Source organism: Oppia nitens, unplaced genomic scaffold (assembly GCF_028296485.1).
Source record: "Oppia nitens isolate AA-2021 unplaced genomic scaffold, nextdenovo-longstitch-racon4-pilon3 scaffold2_pilon_pilon_pilon, whole genome shotgun sequence".
NCBI lineage: Eukaryota > Metazoa > Arthropoda > Arachnida > Sarcoptiformes > Oppiidae > Oppia > Oppia nitens.
This window is the reverse complement of record NW_026533210.1, coordinates 3,716,611-3,736,614: the sequence shown is the minus strand read 5'-3', so window position 1 is coordinate 3,736,614 and position 20,004 is coordinate 3,716,611. Positions and strand designations below refer to the sequence as shown.

Genomic DNA, 20,004 nt, shown 5'->3' with positions numbered 1-20,004 from the left:
ATTTGAATAAAAAACTAATAAAAAAACTATAATATTGTTGTTTTAAATTTTTATATAATCTATAGTTTAAACATCAATTATGCTGTATATAGTATTTTTTAATTTGCAAAATACATAAAAAAAATAAATATCACAATAAGTTATAATTGTTAATAAATTTTATCATCAATCAAGTAATGTTGATTAAGCTATAAAATAATATGTTTGAAATAATTTTTGTTAACATACTCTTTGTTATAATAGATAATTAAAATTAATTTTTATTAAAAAAGTATTGTTTTTATGCAGTTATTCATATATAAAATGTTAGTTTTATTACTTAATTATTAATTAGTTAGGTTAGTTTGGGGTGAGTGTGAGTTTAGGAAGTGGTTGGGTGGGAGTGGGGTAACGGTTAGAGACAAACAAACGTAATTTTTTTAAATGACTACATGCGAACAATTGCGAACATAGGGGAGGGAGGGGTCTAGATTTCTTAAAAAGTGCGAACGTAATATGTGAACGACGCCTAATTAATTAAATTCAATTGTAATAATCTATTTTAATGATAGTAAAAATAAATTAATAAGTTTTAAATTATTTATTTAATATAATTTTTTTCCGGGATTTATATCAATAGTTTACTTATGTTATTGAGTTTTGAAAACTAATATTTTATTAATAATAAAAACAAACTAAAACAATGATACTGTACTATAAAGTATTATCTTATTTTAAGTATTTATAACCAGGAATTTAATAATTTATAATATTATAATATAAATAAACTAGATAAAATTTAAAAATAGCAATATATTAATACTGTATAATATACAGTGTATATACTATAATATATAAATGTATTATACTGTATATTATTATTATAATATTTTAATCTTTTTTTATTTTAATTATAAATATCTAATCAATATTTTAATCCATAATTTTAAACATTTTTTCGTTAACCAATTGAAATATTACTTTTAGAAATTTATAGACCAATAATAATAATAATGTATTGATACACATATAAAATAAAAATTATATTATTACAAAATACCTGTATATAAATAGTTTATAAATATATAGTTGAAAATTACTGACAAACAAACAAAAATTTCTATAAAAACTTATTTAAGTATAAAAAAAATTATTGTTTAATAAAAAAATTTTGATATAAATTATTTTATAAGAAATTAGACAATATTTTTATATATATTTTTTTTGTTTTCGTTGACCACTAAATGTCGTCGTCATCAATGGTCAACAATAATAATACACTACCGATAGCCGACTTGATTAATGACCTGACATGCGGTATATGTCTGGCAGTGGTCACCGAACCGGTAGTTACTCAGTGCTGTCGCCGACTGTATTGTCGCCATTGTATTGAACAATGGCTTAACAATACCGGCGGTGCCTGTAGTAGTAGTAGTAGTACTAGTATTGGACATCTAAGTAGGTGTCCATTGGATAGACGGCCGCTAACTGTCCAACAGTTACGCAAACCATCATTGGCCATAACTAATATGCTAACTGTGCTCAACAAACACCAAATTAAACTACAACAACAAAAACGACAACAATTTAATGGTATATAAAAATTAAGTTAATATTATATTTTGGAACAAATCTATATTATAGACAGCCAGTAGAAAATTATTAGCTCCAAACCCACCCCCTCCCACCCAACCACTTCCTAACCTCACACTCACCCCAAACTAACCTAACTAAATAATAATTAAATAATAAAACTAACATTTTATATATGTATAACTGCATAAAAAACAATACTTATTTGCTGGCTGTCTATAATATAGATTTAAGCCTATATTTTATTTTATATATAAAAAAATTCTACTAATTATTTAAATATTTCAACAACAAAAAAAATCAATTTTAATAAACTGATACTGATACTAATTTTAATAAAAGTATAATATATATATAATAAATGTTAAAATAAATTTATTTTATATATACATATAGTTTATTGTTGAAAAATTATATCTAGAATTTTCTAAAAATTTCTAATTTTTAAAAAAATTATTAAAAACTCATTACTAATGTAACAAAAAAATAATGTTATTTACTAGTCATAAAAGTCACTCATAAGTCATTATACAACATAACGTTTGACTAAATTATTATTTGCTTATAATTAATTGAATTTATTTTTTTTGTTTCATTATTCTGTAAGTTATAATTATTTTTAATTATTTTATATATAATAGTATTAACGATTTGATTGATTTTTTTGTTAATGATATAAATCTGATATAATTTAGTCTTATTTTTTGTTTCATTATCTAATAATAATAATATCACATATCATATAATTAATTATAAATTTAGTAATGACTTCCTCCTCGTCAACAATGTTATCGATACAAACTATTAAAAGATTACATAAATCTAATATTTCGGACACCATTGACACCAATACGCTGTCACTAATATTGTGCCACAAGTGCGACCATTTGGTAAGACCATCGGATGGCGTGTTTATGGCCTACTGTTGCGGTTCAAAGATATGCTACCAGTGCTGGGAACCGGTAGTGCTAGCGCTTGGTAGCAACAATAGTAGCCGACAATCAATTAGTACGGATGATAGTCCTAAAGTCAAACAAAACTCGACGGCAGAGGAGGAAGAGGTCAAAGAGGATAAGAAAGTAGAGATAGGAGTGAATTGTCCTAAATGTATGGAAAAGTTGTCCGAACCGTATGTCCAGACATTACCGCCAATTGTCGCTAAATTATTGCTGGGATTACATGTAAAATGTGTGTTTAGTCATCGAGGTTGTGGTCAATTGGGCACAATTGACTATATACTGGATGAACATCAAGTGGTTTGCGAGCATCGCCCGAAACACTACTGTACCGATTGCGGTGCCGAAATCGGTACATACGGTCACCCAAACAACACTGGTGTCGGAGGCAACGATATGACCATCTGTTTGAAATACCATACAATTAGGATTATCAGTGATGAGATTCGTACGGAAAAACTCATTGATAATATAACTTTCCGTTTAAATCAGTTGAATGATAAATTTGGACAGTTGTCTAGAAAGATTAATGTCTATCTACCGCATGGGGATAGTCTAGAGGACACTGATAATAGAAGTCCAAATCAAACACGATTGACAACCATTGATATGCAAACAAGTAATGAAAGCATTTATCCGATTGAATCGTTTACTAACAAGTAATAGTTTTTTTTAGTTATTGAATCTAATTAAGTATTATATAAATAAAATTAAATAATTATTATTAAATATATTATTATTTTTATTATTAGTTGAGCTATTTAAAAATTAGACTATAATTAAATAAATTTTTAAAAAATAAAAATTATTTTTTCATAAACAAAATTTACAGTTAACTACAAAAACAAAAATTAATTAATTAATTAGATTTATTTTTTTCGAGTTATTTGTCAATCAATTTTGAATTTAAATATTTTTTTAAATTTTAATTACTCTTTCAAGAAGTTAAAAGTGAAATACTTATATACAGTAATTAACAGTATTTAGAATAAACTAAATTTTGTCTAAATATATATAAACATGTTTTCTAAACATATAATAATCGGTGAAAAATATTTTAATTTTAATGAATAACTAATAAAAAAACTATAATATTATTTGTTTTAAATTAAATTTTTATATAATCTATAGTTTAGACATCAATTATGCTGTATATAGTATTTTTAAATTTGCAAGATATATAAAAAATTAAATATCACAAAAAGTGATAATTGTTAATAAATTTTATCATCAATCAAGTAATGTTGATTAAGCTATAAAATAATATGTTTGAAATAATTTTTGTTAACATACTCTTTGTTATAATAGATGATTAAAATTTATTTTTAAATTCTTGTCAGAGCCGTGTGTTTGCCGTTTGAAATATAAAATTAAATGAAAAAATTATTATTCTATATATAATATCAACAGAAATTTTGTTCATTTTAAAAATTATCGTAATTTAATTTCTTATATTAAAATATACAGATATATTATTTATTTTTAAAAAATATAATAACAATAGACATAAATTATTGTGTAAAATATAAAATGTATATCTAATATCTGTAATCTATATTATCATACAATTAATTTATTAAACTAAATATTGTTGAATAAATTGTTCCTTAAAACGAAAATAATTATTGTATGCAATTTCGACTCTTTGCTATAACAGAAAAAAATTAAAAATAAATTTAATTTAATTTTATAATAAATAGTAATTAAATAATTATCATTTTCAAAATATGACAGTTATAAACATACCACCATTACTGTGTTAGTCATAGCAAAAAAAGCTGCTTTTGAATCGGTTCCCATATAGTAGACAACAACAAACAGTCTATAGTATAACATATAAACTTTTGTCTCTTTGATAATCTCATCAATTGTTACTCGTTTTGCTTCGCAATACTCTTTGCCAAACAATCTTTCCGTTTCTTTGACATAGATATCAAATATTGACCGCAAAATAGAATCGTCGGGAAAGTAATGCGGTTTTTTGACATCATTTGGAGTGCGACCCCATTCAGACATTATTGCACCGAAATCCTGTCCCCGATAGCCATAACCGGATGAATCAAAGTCACACAATACTATTTGTTGACCGGTTTCGGGAATACTGTTCTCCAAAACCATTATATTATTACTTCGGAAGTCGTTATGTGTGAAGACTAGAGGACTGTCAGACTTTTGAATGATATCTCTAATCCAATTGATTTCGTCTTTTAAATTATTTTTAGCAAAAATATCTGATTTATTAAGTAAAGCAAATAACTCAGTCTTTTTGGTAGATTTATCATAGAATTTGTACAATTCATTCAAAAACCATTCAGACTTCTTGATGGGCACATCCATGGCATGAACTCGAGCTAACTTCTCAAACAATTCTGTAACCAGTTTTGGATCGTTTTGTTCATTGACTTTAAACGGTCGTTGCTTTTAATGATAAAACATATAATAATCTATAATTAATTAATTAATTATATTAATAATACAATACCTTATAAAACGCCTGTATTTGTCCGCAATCAAAGATACCGTATATTTTTGGTCCCAATTTGTTTTGTGAGACCATCAGTGATACCACTACTTCAGAAAGCCATTTATTTTTATCAGAATCGCTAATAAGTGTGTCTTTTGATGGATTCAATCTAATGGCCACTTCATTAGGTGTTTCTTGTAGATCATCTGTAGATTGTTTATCAATACCACAATAGTATAGTTGATTAGTCAAACCACCCGTCAATCTCTTTACTTTAATTGTGTCGACTGTCTGTTGCAACCAATTTCCGGCCAAATATTGTTGACATAGTTTAAGACATCTGTGTTTGATATCATGTGGTGTCTCACCATTTATTAGCTCTATCTTCTCGAAGTCTATTTCATTGATGTCTTTACAATCACTCGTATTATTAATAATTTTATTATTTTGTGTTTCATTAGAAACATTTGCTTCACTATTATTATCCATTATTATTAGTTATTTTATTTTATTTTTTAATACATAAACGTTAGGCTTATATTATAAATTATATTATACTATAGATATGTATTGTATTACATAAATTTTAATACAGTATATAACTTGATAAATATGATTAAATAAAATTCAATGACATTACCAAGGCCATCAAATATTATATTACTTAATAACAATATTTTAAAAATTATCCTAACATTGTTATCATTGGATAATTCAAATCACTAATATAGTCAATACACTAATATAAGTTATACCTGTATGCTTGTTATGTACATAAATTATTGTGTAAAATATATACAGCGTGTAGTTTATATAAATAGTTATTTTTAACGTACAGTAAATTAATCACTAAAAAAATTTCTTAAACACCTGTAAACATATTTATGAACATAATTTATTGTATATAAATATATTTAGTTTGTTTTGGTTGAACTAAAACAAACTATTGTAAACTTTGTAAATATATTTAACGTTTGTTTAACTATTTATCTAATTCATGGATTACAAGTATAGTTCTAGAAAATTAGAGTGACCAACTCATATTATATTTAGAGTATCCAAAAAAACATTAAAAAAATAATATATAAATAAGATAAAATGTTGCTTGATTTACTTTAAAAATATAAAATAATAAATAAGTGTTAAATATTATAAAATTGTGTTAAAATCAACAAAACAATTAAAACAATTAACATAAAAAGCAAAAATATTTTCTTATTTTTCAAAATTTTTGTTGGCAACTATAAAATTTTTATTTCAATTTTATTAAGCAATTACAGTGCAATCATTTTTCTATCTTTATGTGTATTTAAATACTTTCCCATACTTTAACCTTTTTACACCACATCCTCTATTGGTTGATAACCAACATTATATCTATGGATCGATAGTCGGTAGACATAAAATTATTTTATTTTTTAATTATAAATATAAGCACAAAATTAATATTAAAAAATAAACTATTTAATAATAATCTAACTATTAATATATTCATAAATACAGTATTTTAATACTAATAAAACTAAGATCTATATTCAAATAATTTTTTAAATAATACTGTATTAACAAAATATTATAATTATGTTAATAAATATAATTACTTGTAAATAAAATTTTATAAATAATTATACAAAAATTAATTAAATAACAATCTTTAATACTGTATTTTACAATTCATTTATTAAACAAAATATTGTTGAATAAATTGTTTCTTAAGACGAAAATAATTATTGTATGCAATTTCGACTCTTTGCTATAATATTAAAAAATAAATAAAAATAAATTAAAGTTAATTTTTTAATAAATAATAATTAATAATTATTATTATCAATAAATGTTAATATCATACCACTATTGCTGTATTATTCATAGCAAAGTAAGCCGCCTGTGAATCGGTTCCCATAAAGTAAACGATTGCAAACAGTTTATAGTATAACATATAAACCTTTGTCTCTTTGATAATCACATCAATTGTTACTCGTTTTTGTTCGCAATACTCTTTGCCAAACAATCTTTCCGTTTCTTTGATATAGATATCAAATATTGACCGCAAAGTTGAGTCGTCGGGAAAAGACTGCGGTTTCTTAAAATCATTTGGAGTTCGACCCCATTCTGAGATTATTGAACCGAAATCCTGTCCCCGATAGCCATAACTGGATAATTCAAAGTCACACAACACTAGTTGTTGACCGGTTTCGGGAATACTGTTCTCCAAAACCATTATATTATTGGTTCGGAAGTCGTTATGTGTGAAGACTAGAGGACTGTCTGTCTTTTCAATGATATCTCTAATCCAATTGATTTCTATTTTTAAATTATATTTAGAAAAAATATCTGATTTATTAAGCAAAGCGAATAAATCAGTCTTTTTGGTACAATTGTCGTAAAATGTGTCCAATGCTTTCAGAAACCATTCAGACTTCTTGATGGGCACATCCATGGCGTGAACTCGAGCTAACTTCTCAAACAATTCTGTCACCAGTTTTGTATCATTTTGTTCATTGACTTTAAACGGTCGTTGCTTTTAATATTAAAACATATTAAGTTATAAAAGAAAATAAAATATTAATAATATTATACAATACCTTATAAAAGGCCTGTATTTGTCCGCCATCAAAGATACCGTATATTTTTGGCCCCAATTTGTTTTGTGAGACCATCAGTGATACCACTACTTCAGAAAGCCTTTCATTTTCTTCAGAATCGCTAATAAGTATATCTTTTGGTCCATACAGTCTAATCGCCACTTCATTAGGAGTTTCTTGTAGATCATCGGATTGTTTATCAATACCACAATAATATAGTTGATTAGTCAAACCACCCGTCAATCTCTTTACTTTAATTGTGTCGACTGTCTGTTGCAACCAATTTCCGGCCAAATATTGTTGACATAGTTTAAGACATCTGTGTTTGATATCATGTGGTGTCTCACCATTTATTAGCTCTATCTTCTCGAAGTCTATTTCATTGATGTCTTTACAATCACTCGTATTATTAGTAATTTTATTATTTTGTGTTTTATTAGAAACATTTGCTTCACTAATATTAGCCATAATTTTAATAAAACTTTTTATTTATGCTAAAATTTTTACAAAATCATGAGGCTTACTGGTATAATTTAATATACACTGTATATTATAAAGTATTACATAAATATTAATAGCCATATATAACTTGGTAATATGATTAAATAAAAATCAATGACTCTCCAAGGTCATAAAATATAATGGCGAGGGTTGGGAATGTAGGGGAAGGAAAAATGGGGAAAGGGAGGGTGGGTTAGAAAGCTATGGGGGTAGTGAGTCTATATCCAAAATATCAATGGCCGGAATTGAAAGGTCAAAAAGTTATAGGGGGTCAAAGTTTAATAATATATTCAATGTATTAGTGTTCAGCGTATTACCTAACAACCTAACCTAACCTAACCTAACCTAACCTAACCTAACCTAACCTAACCTAACCTAACCTAACCTAACCTAACCTAACCTAACCTAACCTAACCTAACCTAACCTAACCTAACCTAACCTAACCTAACCTAACCTAACCTAACCTAACCTAACCTAACCTAACCTAACCTAACCTAACCTAACCTAACCTAACCTAACCTAACCTAACCTAACCTAACCTAACCTAACCTAACCTAACCTAACCTAACCTAACCTAACCTAACCTAACCTAACCTAACCTAACCTAACCTAACCTAACCTAACCTAACCTAACCTAACCTAACCTAACCTAACCTAACCTAACCTAACCTAACCTAACCTAACCTAACCTAACCTAACCTAACCTAACCTAACCTAACCTAACCTAACCTAACCTAACCTAACCTAACCTAACCTAATAGTTCAATATAGTACAGTACAGTACAGTATAGTACAGACAGTATAGTGCAGTACAGTATAGTACAGTACACTGCATTAAATTACCCTTTGACCCCAGGTACTTCCTAAACCTTTGATTTGCGGCCATTGACACTATTATATCTTTAAACTATACTAAATAAGGATTCTAAAAATATACCACTGACCTCTCTCCTAATTAGCCTAGATACCAAACCCCTGCCAATATAATAGTTAAAACAATGATTACCTTAACTATTAGTAATATCAGTAAATGTAGAAAAAAATAATATACTATTACAATGTGCACATTATATCATTTGAATTTACGTTGAGGCAATTCATAGTAAAATATAAGATAATACCAGAAATTCACATTTAATATTTATTTACACATAAATATAACCACCAAATTTTAATTAAATCATAATGTGTAAAAAATAATTAAATATTCTTTAATATTATAATATTTAAAAAAAATCATTAAAAAATATTTTGTTTTTTCAATTGTTCCTTTAGATGAAAATAGTTATTGAATATTATATGACCAAATTTCTGTAATACATAAAATCAATGATAATTTAGAAAGTTTTTACTTTTACTAATTAATAATATACTAATTTTATATTCAAATACATTGCAATACATACCGCTATAGTGTTGTGATTCATGAAAATATCATCCATTTGTGAATCATTACCTAAAATAAAAACTGTCGAAAATAATTGCATATATAATGTAAAAACTTTTGCCTCTTTGATGATCACATCAATTGTAACTCGTTTTGCTTCGCAATACTCTTTGCCAAACAATCTTTCCGTTTCTTTGATATAGATATCAAATATTGACCGCAGAATAGAGTCATTGGGAAAAGTCATCGGTTTCTTCATATCATTCAGATTACGGTCCCATTCAGACATAATAAGACCGAAATCCTGTCCCCGATAGCCATAACTGGAGTATTCAAAGTCACACAAAACAATCTGTTCCCCGGACTGGCAATTATTGTCCTCCAAAACCATTATATTATTGCTTCGGAAGTCGTTGTGTGTAAACACTAGCGGACTGTTTGTCTTTTCAATCAAAACTTTAATCCAATTAATTTCTTCTTTCAAATTATGTTTATTAAAAATATCAATTTTATTAATCAAATCGACTAAATCAGTCTTTTTGGTAAAATTATCGTAAAATCTTTCCACTTCTTTCAGAGACCAATGAGTCTTCTTGATGGGCACATCCATGGCGTGAACTCGAGCTAACTTCTCAAACAATTCTGTCACCAGTTTTGGATCTTTTTGTTCATTAATTTTGAACGATCGGTGCTGTTATTGATAACAAATTATTTTAAAACAAATTAATTTAATGACAACACACTCATACCTTATAAAACGCCTGTATTTGTCCGCAATCAAAGATACCGTATATTTTAGGACCCAATTTGTTTTGTGAGACCATCAGTGCTATGACTACATCAGTGAGTCTTTCATTTCCGTCACAGTCTTTATTATTGAAATATTTTGGTCCATACAGTCTAACCGCCACTTGTTGTGGAACTTCTTGTTTATCATCAGATTTGTCAACAATTCCACAATAGTATAGTTGGTTAGTCATACCGCCCGACACTCTCTCTATTTTAATAGTATCGACGGTCTGTTGCAACCAATTGCCGGCCAAATATTGTTGACATAGTTTAAGACATTGATCTTTGATGTCATCGGGTGTATCACCCCTTAACAGCTCTAACTTATCCAAATCTATTTGACTAATGTCTTCACAATTAGTCAAATCTTTTATACTTATTTTATCGTTTTCATTAGACACCGGCAGTTCATTATTATTAGTAGTCATATTTATAATTTTAAAATTAAAATTATAAACTTATATTTTTAAAAAAAAAAAATAACAACTTCGAGTAATTTATATTGGAGAATTACAAATATATATATATATAGAGCTATAAAACAAATTATAATGCTAAAATTCATATGATGATAATAATATAAAGGTTATTAAATAAAATTTTATTATAATATTGCATTGGTGATATTGTTTTATTGGACGTAAACTTAAAAACTTATAATACTATGTAATAGATAGTATGTAATACTAATTTGACGTATAAATAACGTATAAGTTATGTTGTTTATCATAAACTTAAAAGAAAGTCAAAATTATTAATTGAATTTTAAATTAATATATTTCAACAATTATGGCTTTTAGTCTGAAACCACTTATAAACTCATTATCAAGAATAGTACTAATCCTTAAACTACTGAAAAATTTTCTTAATTCTTATATTAAGATATAAAGAATCAAAAATATTATGAATTATTTTTTTAAAAAAAAATTAATTGTATTTATAATAATCAATATGTTTCAGATAGTGATGAAAACTAATGTATTTAATTGTATTTATTTAATAATAATTATTATAAAATATTATATCAATAATAATACAAGTATAGTATATATAAGATAAGCGACTTTATTGCTATTTATTATTTAATAGTATTGTTTTTTGTGGTGCTTTAAGTGCAGTGTTTAATCACTAGTCTATTAGTTGATTGTGTCGATGATTGTAATGAAATATTTGATTATTGACTAATAATGTTTCATCGTATTTGTGGTGCATTTAGTATTAGTATTACCTAAACAAACTGTAGGCATTCAACTAAAATATCATTAAATAATATTAAACATAATAAAGTTATGTTTTAATAATAAACTAAGACATTTAATATCTAAATAAATTTGATTTAATTGAATATAATTTTACATTTAATTTATACATATAATTTCTTATTTAAAATATTTTTAATACATTTTATTAATTCTACAGATTATTAATATTTATAGTAATAAATACACTATATTTTTTATAAAACATATAAATTGTATAAAAGATTATCTAGTATCAATTAATTAAAAAAGTAACTATCATATAAATTTATTTTAATCATTTTTTTTTTGTGTAAATTTGGATTCATAATATTAGTAAAATTTGTTATATTGTATAATGTGTATCAAACATTTAATAACAAGTTATTAATATAATGATAACACTTATTCACTGTACTGTAGATGCTATACAATGTAAATAAAATAAAATAAAATTTGTAAAATTATTTAAAAAATTATCATTAAAATAGATTTTGGTCTTTTAATTGTTGTTTCAGATGAAAATAATTTTTGTATCCAATCTCCGAAAATTGCTGTTAAATTAGAAAAAGTAATAAAATTAATAATTGTTTTGTTATTTAAAATATATCAATCAATTTAAATTAAATGATTAATATTGAGTAATATTAATATTACATTATTTTTTATCAATTACTTACTAAAATAAAATCTTTATTTGAAAATAATTCAGAGGATTCTTCCTCATTGCCTAACATAAAGACTACAAACCATATCTGCATATATAATGCAAATATTTTCGCCTCTTTGATGATCACATCCGAAGTAAAACGATTTGCTTCGCAATAGTCTTTACCGAACAATCTTTCCGTTTCTTTAATATAAATATCAAATATTGATCGCAAAGTTGAGTCGTCGGGTAAAGTCATCGGTTTTTTCATGTCATTCATAGTACGTCCCCATTCAGTCAAAATAATAGCGAAATCCTGTCCCCGATAGCCATAACTTGAATATTCAAAGTCACACAATACTATCTGTTCCCCGGACTCAACATTTTTGTCCTCCAAAACCATTATATTACTGCTTCGGAAGTCATTGTGTGTAAACACTAGCGGACTGTTAGTCTTTTCAATCAAACCTTTGAGCCAATCAATCTCTGTTTTGAAATCATTTTCAATAAATACATCAAATTTATCGACCAAACACTTTAAATCAGTTTTATTAATGAAATTATTATAAAATCTATCCATTTCCTTCAATGACCAGTGACACTTTTTGATGGGCACATTTAAACCATGAACTCGGGCTAACTTTTGAAATAATTCGGTCACTAATTTCGGATCTTTCTGTTCTTCAACTTTAAACTGTCGGTGCTTTAAATATAAAAATTATATAATTTTACTTATATTGCAATTTATTGTTTGTTTTTATTTAATATAAATTAAATTAATATAATAATTTCTATAATACCTTATAAAACGCCTGTATTTGTCCGCCATCAAAAATTCCGTATATTTTAGGACCCAATTTGTTTTGTGAGACCATTAGTGCTATGACTACATCAGTGAGTCTTTCATTTCCGTCACAGTCTTTATTATTGAAATATTTTGGTCCATACAGTCTAACCGCCACTTGTTGTGGAACTTCTTGGTTATCATCAGATTTGTCGACAATTCCACAATAGTATAGTTGATTAGTCATACCACCCGACACTCGCACTACTTTAATAGTATCGGTTGACTGTTGCAACCAATTGCCGGCCAAATACTGTTGACATAGTTTAAGACATTGATCTCTGATATCATCGGGTGTTTCACCCCTTAACAGCTCTAGTTTATCGAAGTCTACTTCATTGATATCTTTAACATTTACCAAATTTTTAAGACTTATTTTGCCATTTGTCACATCAGTAGACACCGGTTGGTCACAAGTTGTTGCCATAACTTATTAATAGTTTGTTTTAATTATATATAGATTTCTATATATTTAAATTGTATAAATATAAAAGTTTATATGAATTTACAAATGTTTAGATGTGTATTCTATAACATTTATATTTATATAATTTCATAGTTTATTAGTATTATTATTATTATTATAACTAGTCCTATGATTAATATCCAATCAAGGATATAGTTGTTAAATTATAATCAGTTTATTTTGAAGGTCAAAATAATTTAATAGTTTTATTATACATATATGTATTGTCAATCAGCAAACTATGGTAATAATAATACAATTAAGTTGTACCACAAATGAATTAAATAAATATGTATTCACTATATTATTATAAAATATGTATAAACAGGATTTACAAACGTATAATTACTGATTGAAAATATTTCAATTTAGATAGCAATAAGTTATTGACAATAACTAATAATTTATTAGTAATAAATCATCAATATTTATATTTATTATTTATTTAAAAAAAAATGAAAACTTAATTGCTATTTTATAGACATTAGTTATATTATGAAATAAGTGTGAAATATATCAATTATTAAATATTTAAGATTAAAAAAGTGTTTTTAAATGTTTACATTATATTTCTGGTGCTTTGGGGACAACTTAACAAAACTGATGTGACCTTCATGTGTAACAACAGTGAAATTAGTTGTTAATTATCTTATAGACTATAAACTATAGATTAACAGTACAATAAAACTTAAAAATATTAATTATATAATAATAAAAATAATAATAAAATTTTTTTTATTAGAAATACATTATATTATTAAATACTAAAACAAATTAAATCTATAATAATGATAAACAAAAGAATACATAAATTTTATTATTTCAATTTTTAGTAATTTTAATTAAGTAATTAATTTTTAAAAAATAGATTTAATAACTAGGTTGTTTTTAGAATGCATTGCTTTCAATAAATTGATTTTTGAGCTGATGATAATTTTTGTAGATAATTTCAGTACCAGTCTATATAAAATAAATTATAAAATATATATTTAAATAATTAATATATTTATTTATTTATTTATTAATGTTAAATATTAATAAATAAGACAACAAACCAATTGTAGTTTTTTATCAAAAGGCCGGTCAACAAATACAGATTCATTTGATTTAATACTCAAAGTAATGACAAACATATTGGCGGCTAATGTAAACAATTTAATCTCTTTTAGGATGTGTTCAAAGGTATTACGTTTGTCATCAGTAAATGTTTTTCCCTTAAGACGAATCATCTCTTCAATATAGACATCAATGAATGGCTTAATAGTGTTATCGTTGGGAAAGTTTTGAGCCTTTAAAAAGTCAAAAAAGTTTTTACCCCATTCGGCAAATAGGGTCCCAAAATCATAGCCCCGATAACCATAGCAGGAGTACTCAAAATCACATAATATTAAATCGTTTTCATCGGTGACCATAATGTTTGAGCCGCGAAAGTCTACGTGAGTGAAGACTATCGGAGAGTCCAGTTCTGTGATCTTGTCTTTTATCCATTGGATCTCATCATTCAAATCGTGTGCTTTAAATGTCTGACAATTGCATTCATCATATAATGACTTCAAATCAAACAATCTGTTTGCCTCATCATAGCTATTATCAAACGTTTCAAATACCCAATTGCCTGACTTTTTTATTGGTACATCCATTGCGTGTATTTGTGCCAATTTGGTGGCCAAATCGCAAACCAGATTTGGATCATTTTGTTCAGGTTCTCGAAACTGTCGGTGCTATCAATCAATATATTTTAATAAATAAAAAATAATTAAATAACAGTTTTAATTAAAAATAATATATTAAATTGCTACCTTATAATATTTTTGTATTTGTCCCTGTTCAAATATTCCATACAGTTTTGGTCCCAATTTATTTTGTGATACAATTAGTGCAACCACTGTATCTGTCAATCTTTCATAACCATTATTGTTGTGATTATTAAAATGTTTTGAATCATACAAACGTATGGCCACTTCAATCGGTACATTGGTTTTACTATTAATATCATTAATATTCTCCTCATTATTATTATTATTATTATTATCCCTTTTGATCGCACAATAATATAATTGATTAGTGAGTCCACCGCTCAATCTTTTGACTTCCACGTCATCGATGGTCACATTAAGCCAAATATCTGCCAAATAATCTCTGCATAAACCGAAACATTTATCTTTGATATCATTGGGTGTGTGTCCTCTTTCTAATTTGATCGTGGTGAAATCAAAATTTTCAATTGTTTCTCTATCATTTTCACTCATTTTAAGACAATTTAAATAAAATAAAAATTATTTATGAATTTTTTTTTAGTAATTATTAAATAATCAAAATATAATATAATATTTTTAAAAAATAAATGTTTTATTTAACTAAATATAATTAAATGATTGACAATTATTTATAATATTCATAAACACGGATATCAGTCACACATTTTTGAATACAAAGAAAACTATTATTCTTTATAATTATCAAATTACATATTTATTGATAAAATTACACTTTAATTAATGATAACCAATGTGTGAATTATTATCAAAATTTAAATCATAAATAATATACAAAATTATGATTTTTTTAAATATCCAGTATAAACTATTATTATTTTGTAATTAATAATTTAGTCATTATAATAATAAATTTAAAAATTTATTTTAATATATCAATATATTAGCAAATATCTAAAGTGAAAAAATTCTATATAAAAAGTTTGATTGTGTTTATAAAACATAAAGTAATACTTATCATAGTTTATAGAAATGATTACTTCAACCTTCAAATTACACTTGATTTCAGTTAAAAGTTTATCATTATTTTGGTTGATTACTTATAACAGTCAATAATTATTTAATGTTGGTTAGGATTGATTAAACAATTTAATTAACATTTATCAAATTACTTTTATATTACAACAATTGGTTTAGTAATAATTTTTTTAATTAAAAGTAAACACATATTTCAAAATAAAAAATTGGTTTATTAGTATAAATAAACAATAATTTAATAATAAATGCTATTGATGTATTTTAAAACTATTTACTGTATATATTTAAAAAATAATAATAGTTATTTTTTTATTTTTGAATTAAAAAAATTGAGCTGTAAATTATTTTCTTAGTTAATAATAAACTTTTTTTTATTATTATTAAAAATACTTAATTAAATAACCAATTAAAAAGACAACAACAAAAATTATCTAAACATTGATACAATAAATACTTAGGTATAACAAAATAGTGGTAATATCAATATTTTATCATATTTATATTCAACAATCTTATTGTAAAAATATACAATAGCTAAAAAAACATAAAAATCAATTTTGAAAATAAATGTTATACAAAATATATAGATAATTATTAGTTTTTAACAAAACTTATACTAAATTTAATTTATAATATAATTTTCTTTATTTAAAAATTAAAAAATATATATTTTGAATGAATTCGATTCAAATAAGCTATAAATGATATCTAAAGAATTAGCTATCTATTAATATTTATAAAAAATATTTATTAATATACTGTATAAATAACTCATTATAATATTAAAAATTATTGCAATAACTGTTAGAAATATTTTTTTTTTAAAAAAGAAATTAATATTATTTCGACGAAATTGAAAATATGGAGTCTAATGATCAACAATCTAATAGTTGTAATGATGTCAAAAGTTTGGACAATTTGGATATAGATTTTCATGAAACTATAAGAGGTCAGACACCAGAAGATATTAAGGAACAGTGTTTACAGGTATGTCAGGACTATATTGCCGGTGATTGGATCAAACAGACAGTCGAAACCATTGAAGTGACTCGAATTACCGGCGGTGTAACCAATCAATTATATAAATGTGCTATTAATGAATCAGATGCCAACCCAACGGTTCCCAATGTTGTGGCCGTACGTATATATGGTAGCAAATGGTCAAAAAGTAATGTCTATGACGGCAATGAAAGACTCAGTGATATAATCATATCGATGATGGTTTCGGAAAGAAAATTGGGACCAAAATTATTAGGTGTTTTCAATGGCGGAGAAATCAGTGTTTTTCATAACGTATGTCAATATAAATAGACAAAAGCATAACATAGTGTAATAAATTTATTATTTTAATTTATTATATATTTACAAACATTACAAACAACTCATAGCACCGACAGTTTAAACTTGAAGAACAAAAAAATGCAAAACTTGTTGAAGAATTGTTCCGAAAGATCGCCCGAATTCATGCCATGGATGTACCGCTTATAAAGAAACACTGGGTTTTTGATGAAATTGATGGCAACTATCAAAAAGTTATGAATCAATCGTCTATTCCTCAACTTATTGATCAATTAAATTGCGAAACACTTAAGACTGTCGATATCAGTGATGAAATAAATTGGCTCAAAGAGAAAGTCATTGAAATTGGAAGTCCTATGGTTTTCTCACACAATGATCTGCTTAGTAGTAATATAATGGTATTGGAGGACAACGATAATCATAACAGTGAAGAACAGATACTGATTTGTGACTATGAATATGGCTGTTATGGGTATAGGGGTAGCGATTTGGGATCAATTATTAGTGAATGGGGTCGACTATGGAGTGATTTTAAAGTAGATCACAATCTTATTGATGACTCTATCATTAATCAATTACTTGGCTATTATATCGATGAAAATATCAAAATTTTTGGTATAAATTATTCAGAAAATCCTATCAATTCAATGAATCAATTGGTCAAAGAAGTCAAACTATTTGTATTGATTGGCAAAATATGTTTGATATTGTTTTGCTTGAGAATAGATGAACATTCAGATGATATGCCAAATGAAACAGTATTTCTGGTTTGTATTATAATTATTTAATCAATCTTTATATAGTATTATAGTTTAAATAATAATTTTATTTTTTGTTATTTAGCAATTAGCGGAACGTACGTACAAAAATTATTTGCGATTAAAGACAACAATTGATTTATAATATTAAAGATTATTTTTTATTATAAGTGGTAATATGTATTGAATAATTAATGAGCAAATTATTTTATAATATATAAAAATTGTGTTTAATTTTTTTAAATCTATAATTTAAATCTATATAAAATATGGTATAGCATATTGTATAAGAAAATTACAAAATAATAAAAATTGTTAACTTTAAATAATTTCAATTTAAATATTCAAAATTTAATTACTGTAATAATTAGATTTATTGAAATATGATGTATTATTTGTTATATTAAAAAACTTTATCATTAATAAATCTATTCTTCAAATAATAATAATTTACATATAAAACATCATTAGCCATCTAATAAAAAATAAAATAAAAAATAAGTTTTAAAATATTTAAATAATTTATTAATATAATAAACATAAATTATACTAACTATTGATTTTTTTTTATCAAATATGATTTCAGGTGTATATGACTCGTTTTCCTTAAGTGTCAATAAAATAATAAACATATTATAAACCAATGCAAACACTTTACCCTCTTTTAGGATGTGCTCAAAAGTATTACGTTTGTCATCAGTGAATACATTTCCCTTCAAACGTGTCATTTCATTGATATAGATATCAATAAATGGTTTTAATGTTTCATCGTTTGGAAACTCTTGAGGTTTATTCCAATCGAGCATAAAATTTTTGCCCCATTCGGCAAAAAGGGTCCCAAAATCACAGCCCCGGTAGTCATAACATGAATACTCAAAGTCACATAATATTATACCATTTTCTTCAGTGACCATAATGTTTGCGCCGCGAAAGTCCACGTGAGTGAAGGCTATGGGAGAGTCCAGTGATGTGATCGTGTCTTTTAACCATTGGATCTCTTCTTGAATATCATATGTCTTAAGTGTTTTACAATTGCATTCTTCATATAATGACTTCAAATCAAACAAATTGTTTGCCTCGTCATAGAAACGGTTAAATGTTTCAAACATCCAATTGTTTGACTTTTTTATCGGTACATCCATTGCATGAATTTGTGCCAATTTGGTGGCCAATTCACTGACTAGTTTTGGATTGTTTTGTTCATCCATACGGAAGTGTTTGTGCTGTTAATCAAAAAAAATAAAACAAATTCTTTGAAATATATTATACATAATATAAATTTTTTTTTAAATTCTAATTATTTTTTATAAATAAAAATAAGATATTTAAAAGATGCTTACTTTATAATATTGTTGAATCTGTCCATCAGTAAACACGCCGTACAGTTTGGGACCCAAACCCAACTCAGAGACCAATAAACCGATAATTGTATCACTAGTTCTCTCATTTTCTTTGAAATGTTTTGTTAGATATAATTTGATGACAACCTCTTGCGGAGCACTGGCATCACTGGTACGGTGTATATCATTGATAGCACAATAGTATAATTGATTAGTGAACCCACCGGTCAAACGTCTGACCTCAATGTCATCGATACCCACTTTTAGCCAAATATCGGCTAAATAGTTGCGACACAATTCATAGCATTTGTGCTTAAAATCATTTATATTTAATGACATTATTTTAAGTTTGTATTATTTATAATAAAATTATCGTATAATATATTTTGATTTTAATTTACT

General features: G+C 25.5%; 7 protein-coding genes across 7 annotated transcripts; 2 read left to right on the top strand and 5 right to left on the bottom strand.

The window, feature by feature from the left end:
• Positions 1–1,223: 1,223 nt before the first annotated feature.
• Positions 1,224–3,191, top strand: LOC128955660 (uncharacterized). The gene is made up of 2 exons (XM_054301332.1): positions 1,224–1,572; positions 2,335–3,191. Exons 1-2 carry the CDS (start codon positions 1,224–1,226, stop codon positions 3,189–3,191), a joined length of 1,206 nt encoding a protein of 401 aa, XP_054157307.1.
• A 913-nt stretch (positions 3,192–4,104) lies between these two features.
• LOC128955659 (choline/ethanolamine kinase-like) lies at positions 4,105–5,594 on the bottom strand. Its single transcript, XM_054301331.1, has 3 exons — positions 5,011–5,594; positions 4,275–4,946; positions 4,105–4,176 (listed from the first exon to the last, which is right to left on the bottom strand). Exons 1-3 carry the CDS (start codon positions 5,479–5,481, stop codon positions 4,105–4,107), a joined length of 1,215 nt encoding a protein of 404 aa, XP_054157306.1. The 5' UTR covers positions 5,482–5,594.
• Positions 5,595–6,673: 1,079 nt separating this feature from the next.
• On the bottom strand, positions 6,674–8,045 carry LOC128955658 (choline/ethanolamine kinase-like). Its single transcript, XM_054301330.1, has 3 exons — positions 7,578–8,045; positions 6,842–7,513; positions 6,674–6,745 (listed from the first exon to the last, which is right to left on the bottom strand). The coding sequence occupies exons 1-3, from the start codon at positions 8,043–8,045 to the stop codon at positions 6,674–6,676; spliced, it is 1,212 nt and encodes a 403-aa protein (XP_054157305.1).
• A 994-nt stretch (positions 8,046–9,039) lies between these two features.
• On the bottom strand, positions 9,040–10,683 carry LOC128955656 (choline/ethanolamine kinase-like). The gene is made up of 3 exons (XM_054301329.1): positions 10,216–10,683; positions 9,486–10,157; positions 9,040–9,054 (listed from the first exon to the last, which is right to left on the bottom strand). Exons 1-3 carry the CDS (start codon positions 10,681–10,683, stop codon positions 9,040–9,042), a joined length of 1,155 nt encoding a protein of 384 aa, XP_054157304.1.
• Positions 10,684–11,909: 1,226 nt separating this feature from the next.
• On the bottom strand, positions 11,910–13,459 carry LOC128955357 (choline/ethanolamine kinase-like). Its single transcript, XM_054301022.1, has 3 exons — positions 12,943–13,459; positions 12,174–12,845; positions 11,910–12,047 (listed from the first exon to the last, which is right to left on the bottom strand). Exons 1-3 carry the CDS (start codon positions 13,411–13,413, stop codon positions 11,976–11,978), a joined length of 1,215 nt encoding a protein of 404 aa, XP_054156997.1. The 5' UTR covers positions 13,414–13,459; the 3' UTR covers positions 11,910–11,975.
• Positions 13,460–14,308: 849 nt separating this feature from the next.
• On the bottom strand, positions 14,309–15,717 carry LOC128954876 (choline/ethanolamine kinase-like). Its single transcript, XM_054300481.1, has 3 exons — positions 15,252–15,717; positions 14,508–15,173; positions 14,309–14,412 (listed from the first exon to the last, which is right to left on the bottom strand). Exons 1-3 carry the CDS (start codon positions 15,699–15,701, stop codon positions 14,341–14,343), a joined length of 1,188 nt encoding a protein of 395 aa, XP_054156456.1. The 5' UTR covers positions 15,702–15,717; the 3' UTR covers positions 14,309–14,340.
• Positions 15,718–17,057: 1,340 nt separating this feature from the next.
• On the top strand, positions 17,058–18,407 carry LOC128955655 (choline/ethanolamine kinase-like). Its single transcript, XM_054301328.1, has 3 exons — positions 17,058–17,498; positions 17,594–18,271; positions 18,348–18,407. The coding sequence occupies exons 1-3, from the start codon at positions 17,067–17,069 to the stop codon at positions 18,405–18,407; spliced, it is 1,170 nt and encodes a 389-aa protein (XP_054157303.1). The 5' UTR covers positions 17,058–17,066.
• Positions 18,408–20,004: the final 1,597 nt, after the last annotated feature.

Excerpts from the sequence above, each read along its gene's own strand:
- LOC128955660 (XM_054301332.1), top strand. The coding sequence starts at position 1,224 with ATGTCGTCGTCATCAATGGTCAACAATAATAATACACTACCGATAGCC. Across the intron at positions 1,573-2,334 it reads AAAACGACAACAATTTAATG|TAATGACTTCCTCCTCGTCA; the intron begins GTATATAAAAAT and ends TTATAAATTTAG.
- LOC128955659 (XM_054301331.1), bottom strand. The coding sequence starts at position 5,481 with ATGGATAATAATAGTGAAGCAAATGTTTCTAATGAAACACAAAATAAT. Across the intron at positions 4,947-5,010 it reads AAATACAGGCGTTTTATAAG|CAACGACCGTTTAAAGTCAA; the intron begins GTATTGTATTAT and ends TATCATTAAAAG. Across the intron at positions 4,177-4,274 it reads TGACTAACACAGTAATGGTG|CAAAGAGTCGAAATTGCATA; the intron begins GTATGTTTATAA and ends TTTCTGTTATAG.
- LOC128955658 (XM_054301330.1), bottom strand. The coding sequence starts at position 8,045 with ATGGCTAATATTAGTGAAGCAAATGTTTCTAATAAAACACAAAATAAT. Across the intron at positions 7,514-7,577 it reads AAATACAGGCCTTTTATAAG|CAACGACCGTTTAAAGTCAA; the intron begins GTATTGTATAAT and ends TAATATTAAAAG. Across the intron at positions 6,746-6,841 it reads TGAATAATACAGCAATAGTG|CAAAGAGTCGAAATTGCATA; the intron begins GTATGATATTAA and ends TTAATATTATAG.
- LOC128955656 (XM_054301329.1), bottom strand. The coding sequence starts at position 10,683 with ATGACTACTAATAATAATGAACTGCCGGTGTCTAATGAAAACGATAAA. Across the intron at positions 10,158-10,215 it reads AAATACAGGCGTTTTATAAG|CACCGATCGTTCAAAATTAA; the intron begins GTATGAGTGTGT and ends TATCAATAACAG.
- LOC128955357 (XM_054301022.1), bottom strand. The coding sequence starts at position 13,413 with ATGGCAACAACTTGTGACCAACCGGTGTCTACTGATGTGACAAATGGC. Across the intron at positions 12,846-12,942 it reads AAATACAGGCGTTTTATAAG|CACCGACAGTTTAAAGTTGA; the intron begins GTATTATAGAAA and ends TTATATTTAAAG. Across the intron at positions 12,048-12,173 it reads CAAATAAAGATTTTATTTTA|CAATTTTCGGAGATTGGATA; the intron begins GTAAGTAATTGA and ends CTAATTTAACAG.
- LOC128954876 (XM_054300481.1), bottom strand. The coding sequence starts at position 15,701 with ATGAGTGAAAATGATAGAGAAACAATTGAAAATTTTGATTTCACCACG. Across the intron at positions 15,174-15,251 it reads AAATACAAAAATATTATAAG|CACCGACAGTTTCGAGAACC; the intron begins GTAGCAATTTAA and ends ATTGATTGATAG. Across the intron at positions 14,413-14,507 it reads TTGATAAAAAACTACAATTG|ACTGGTACTGAAATTATCTA; the intron begins GTTTGTTGTCTT and ends TATTTTATATAG.
- LOC128955655 (XM_054301328.1), top strand. The coding sequence starts at position 17,067 with ATGGAGTCTAATGATCAACAATCTAATAGTTGTAATGATGTCAAAAGT. Across the intron at positions 17,499-17,593 it reads AAATCAGTGTTTTTCATAAC|CACCGACAGTTTAAACTTGA; the intron begins GTATGTCAATAT and ends AACAACTCATAG. Across the intron at positions 18,272-18,347 it reads CAAATGAAACAGTATTTCTG|CAATTAGCGGAACGTACGTA; the intron begins GTTTGTATTATA and ends TTTGTTATTTAG.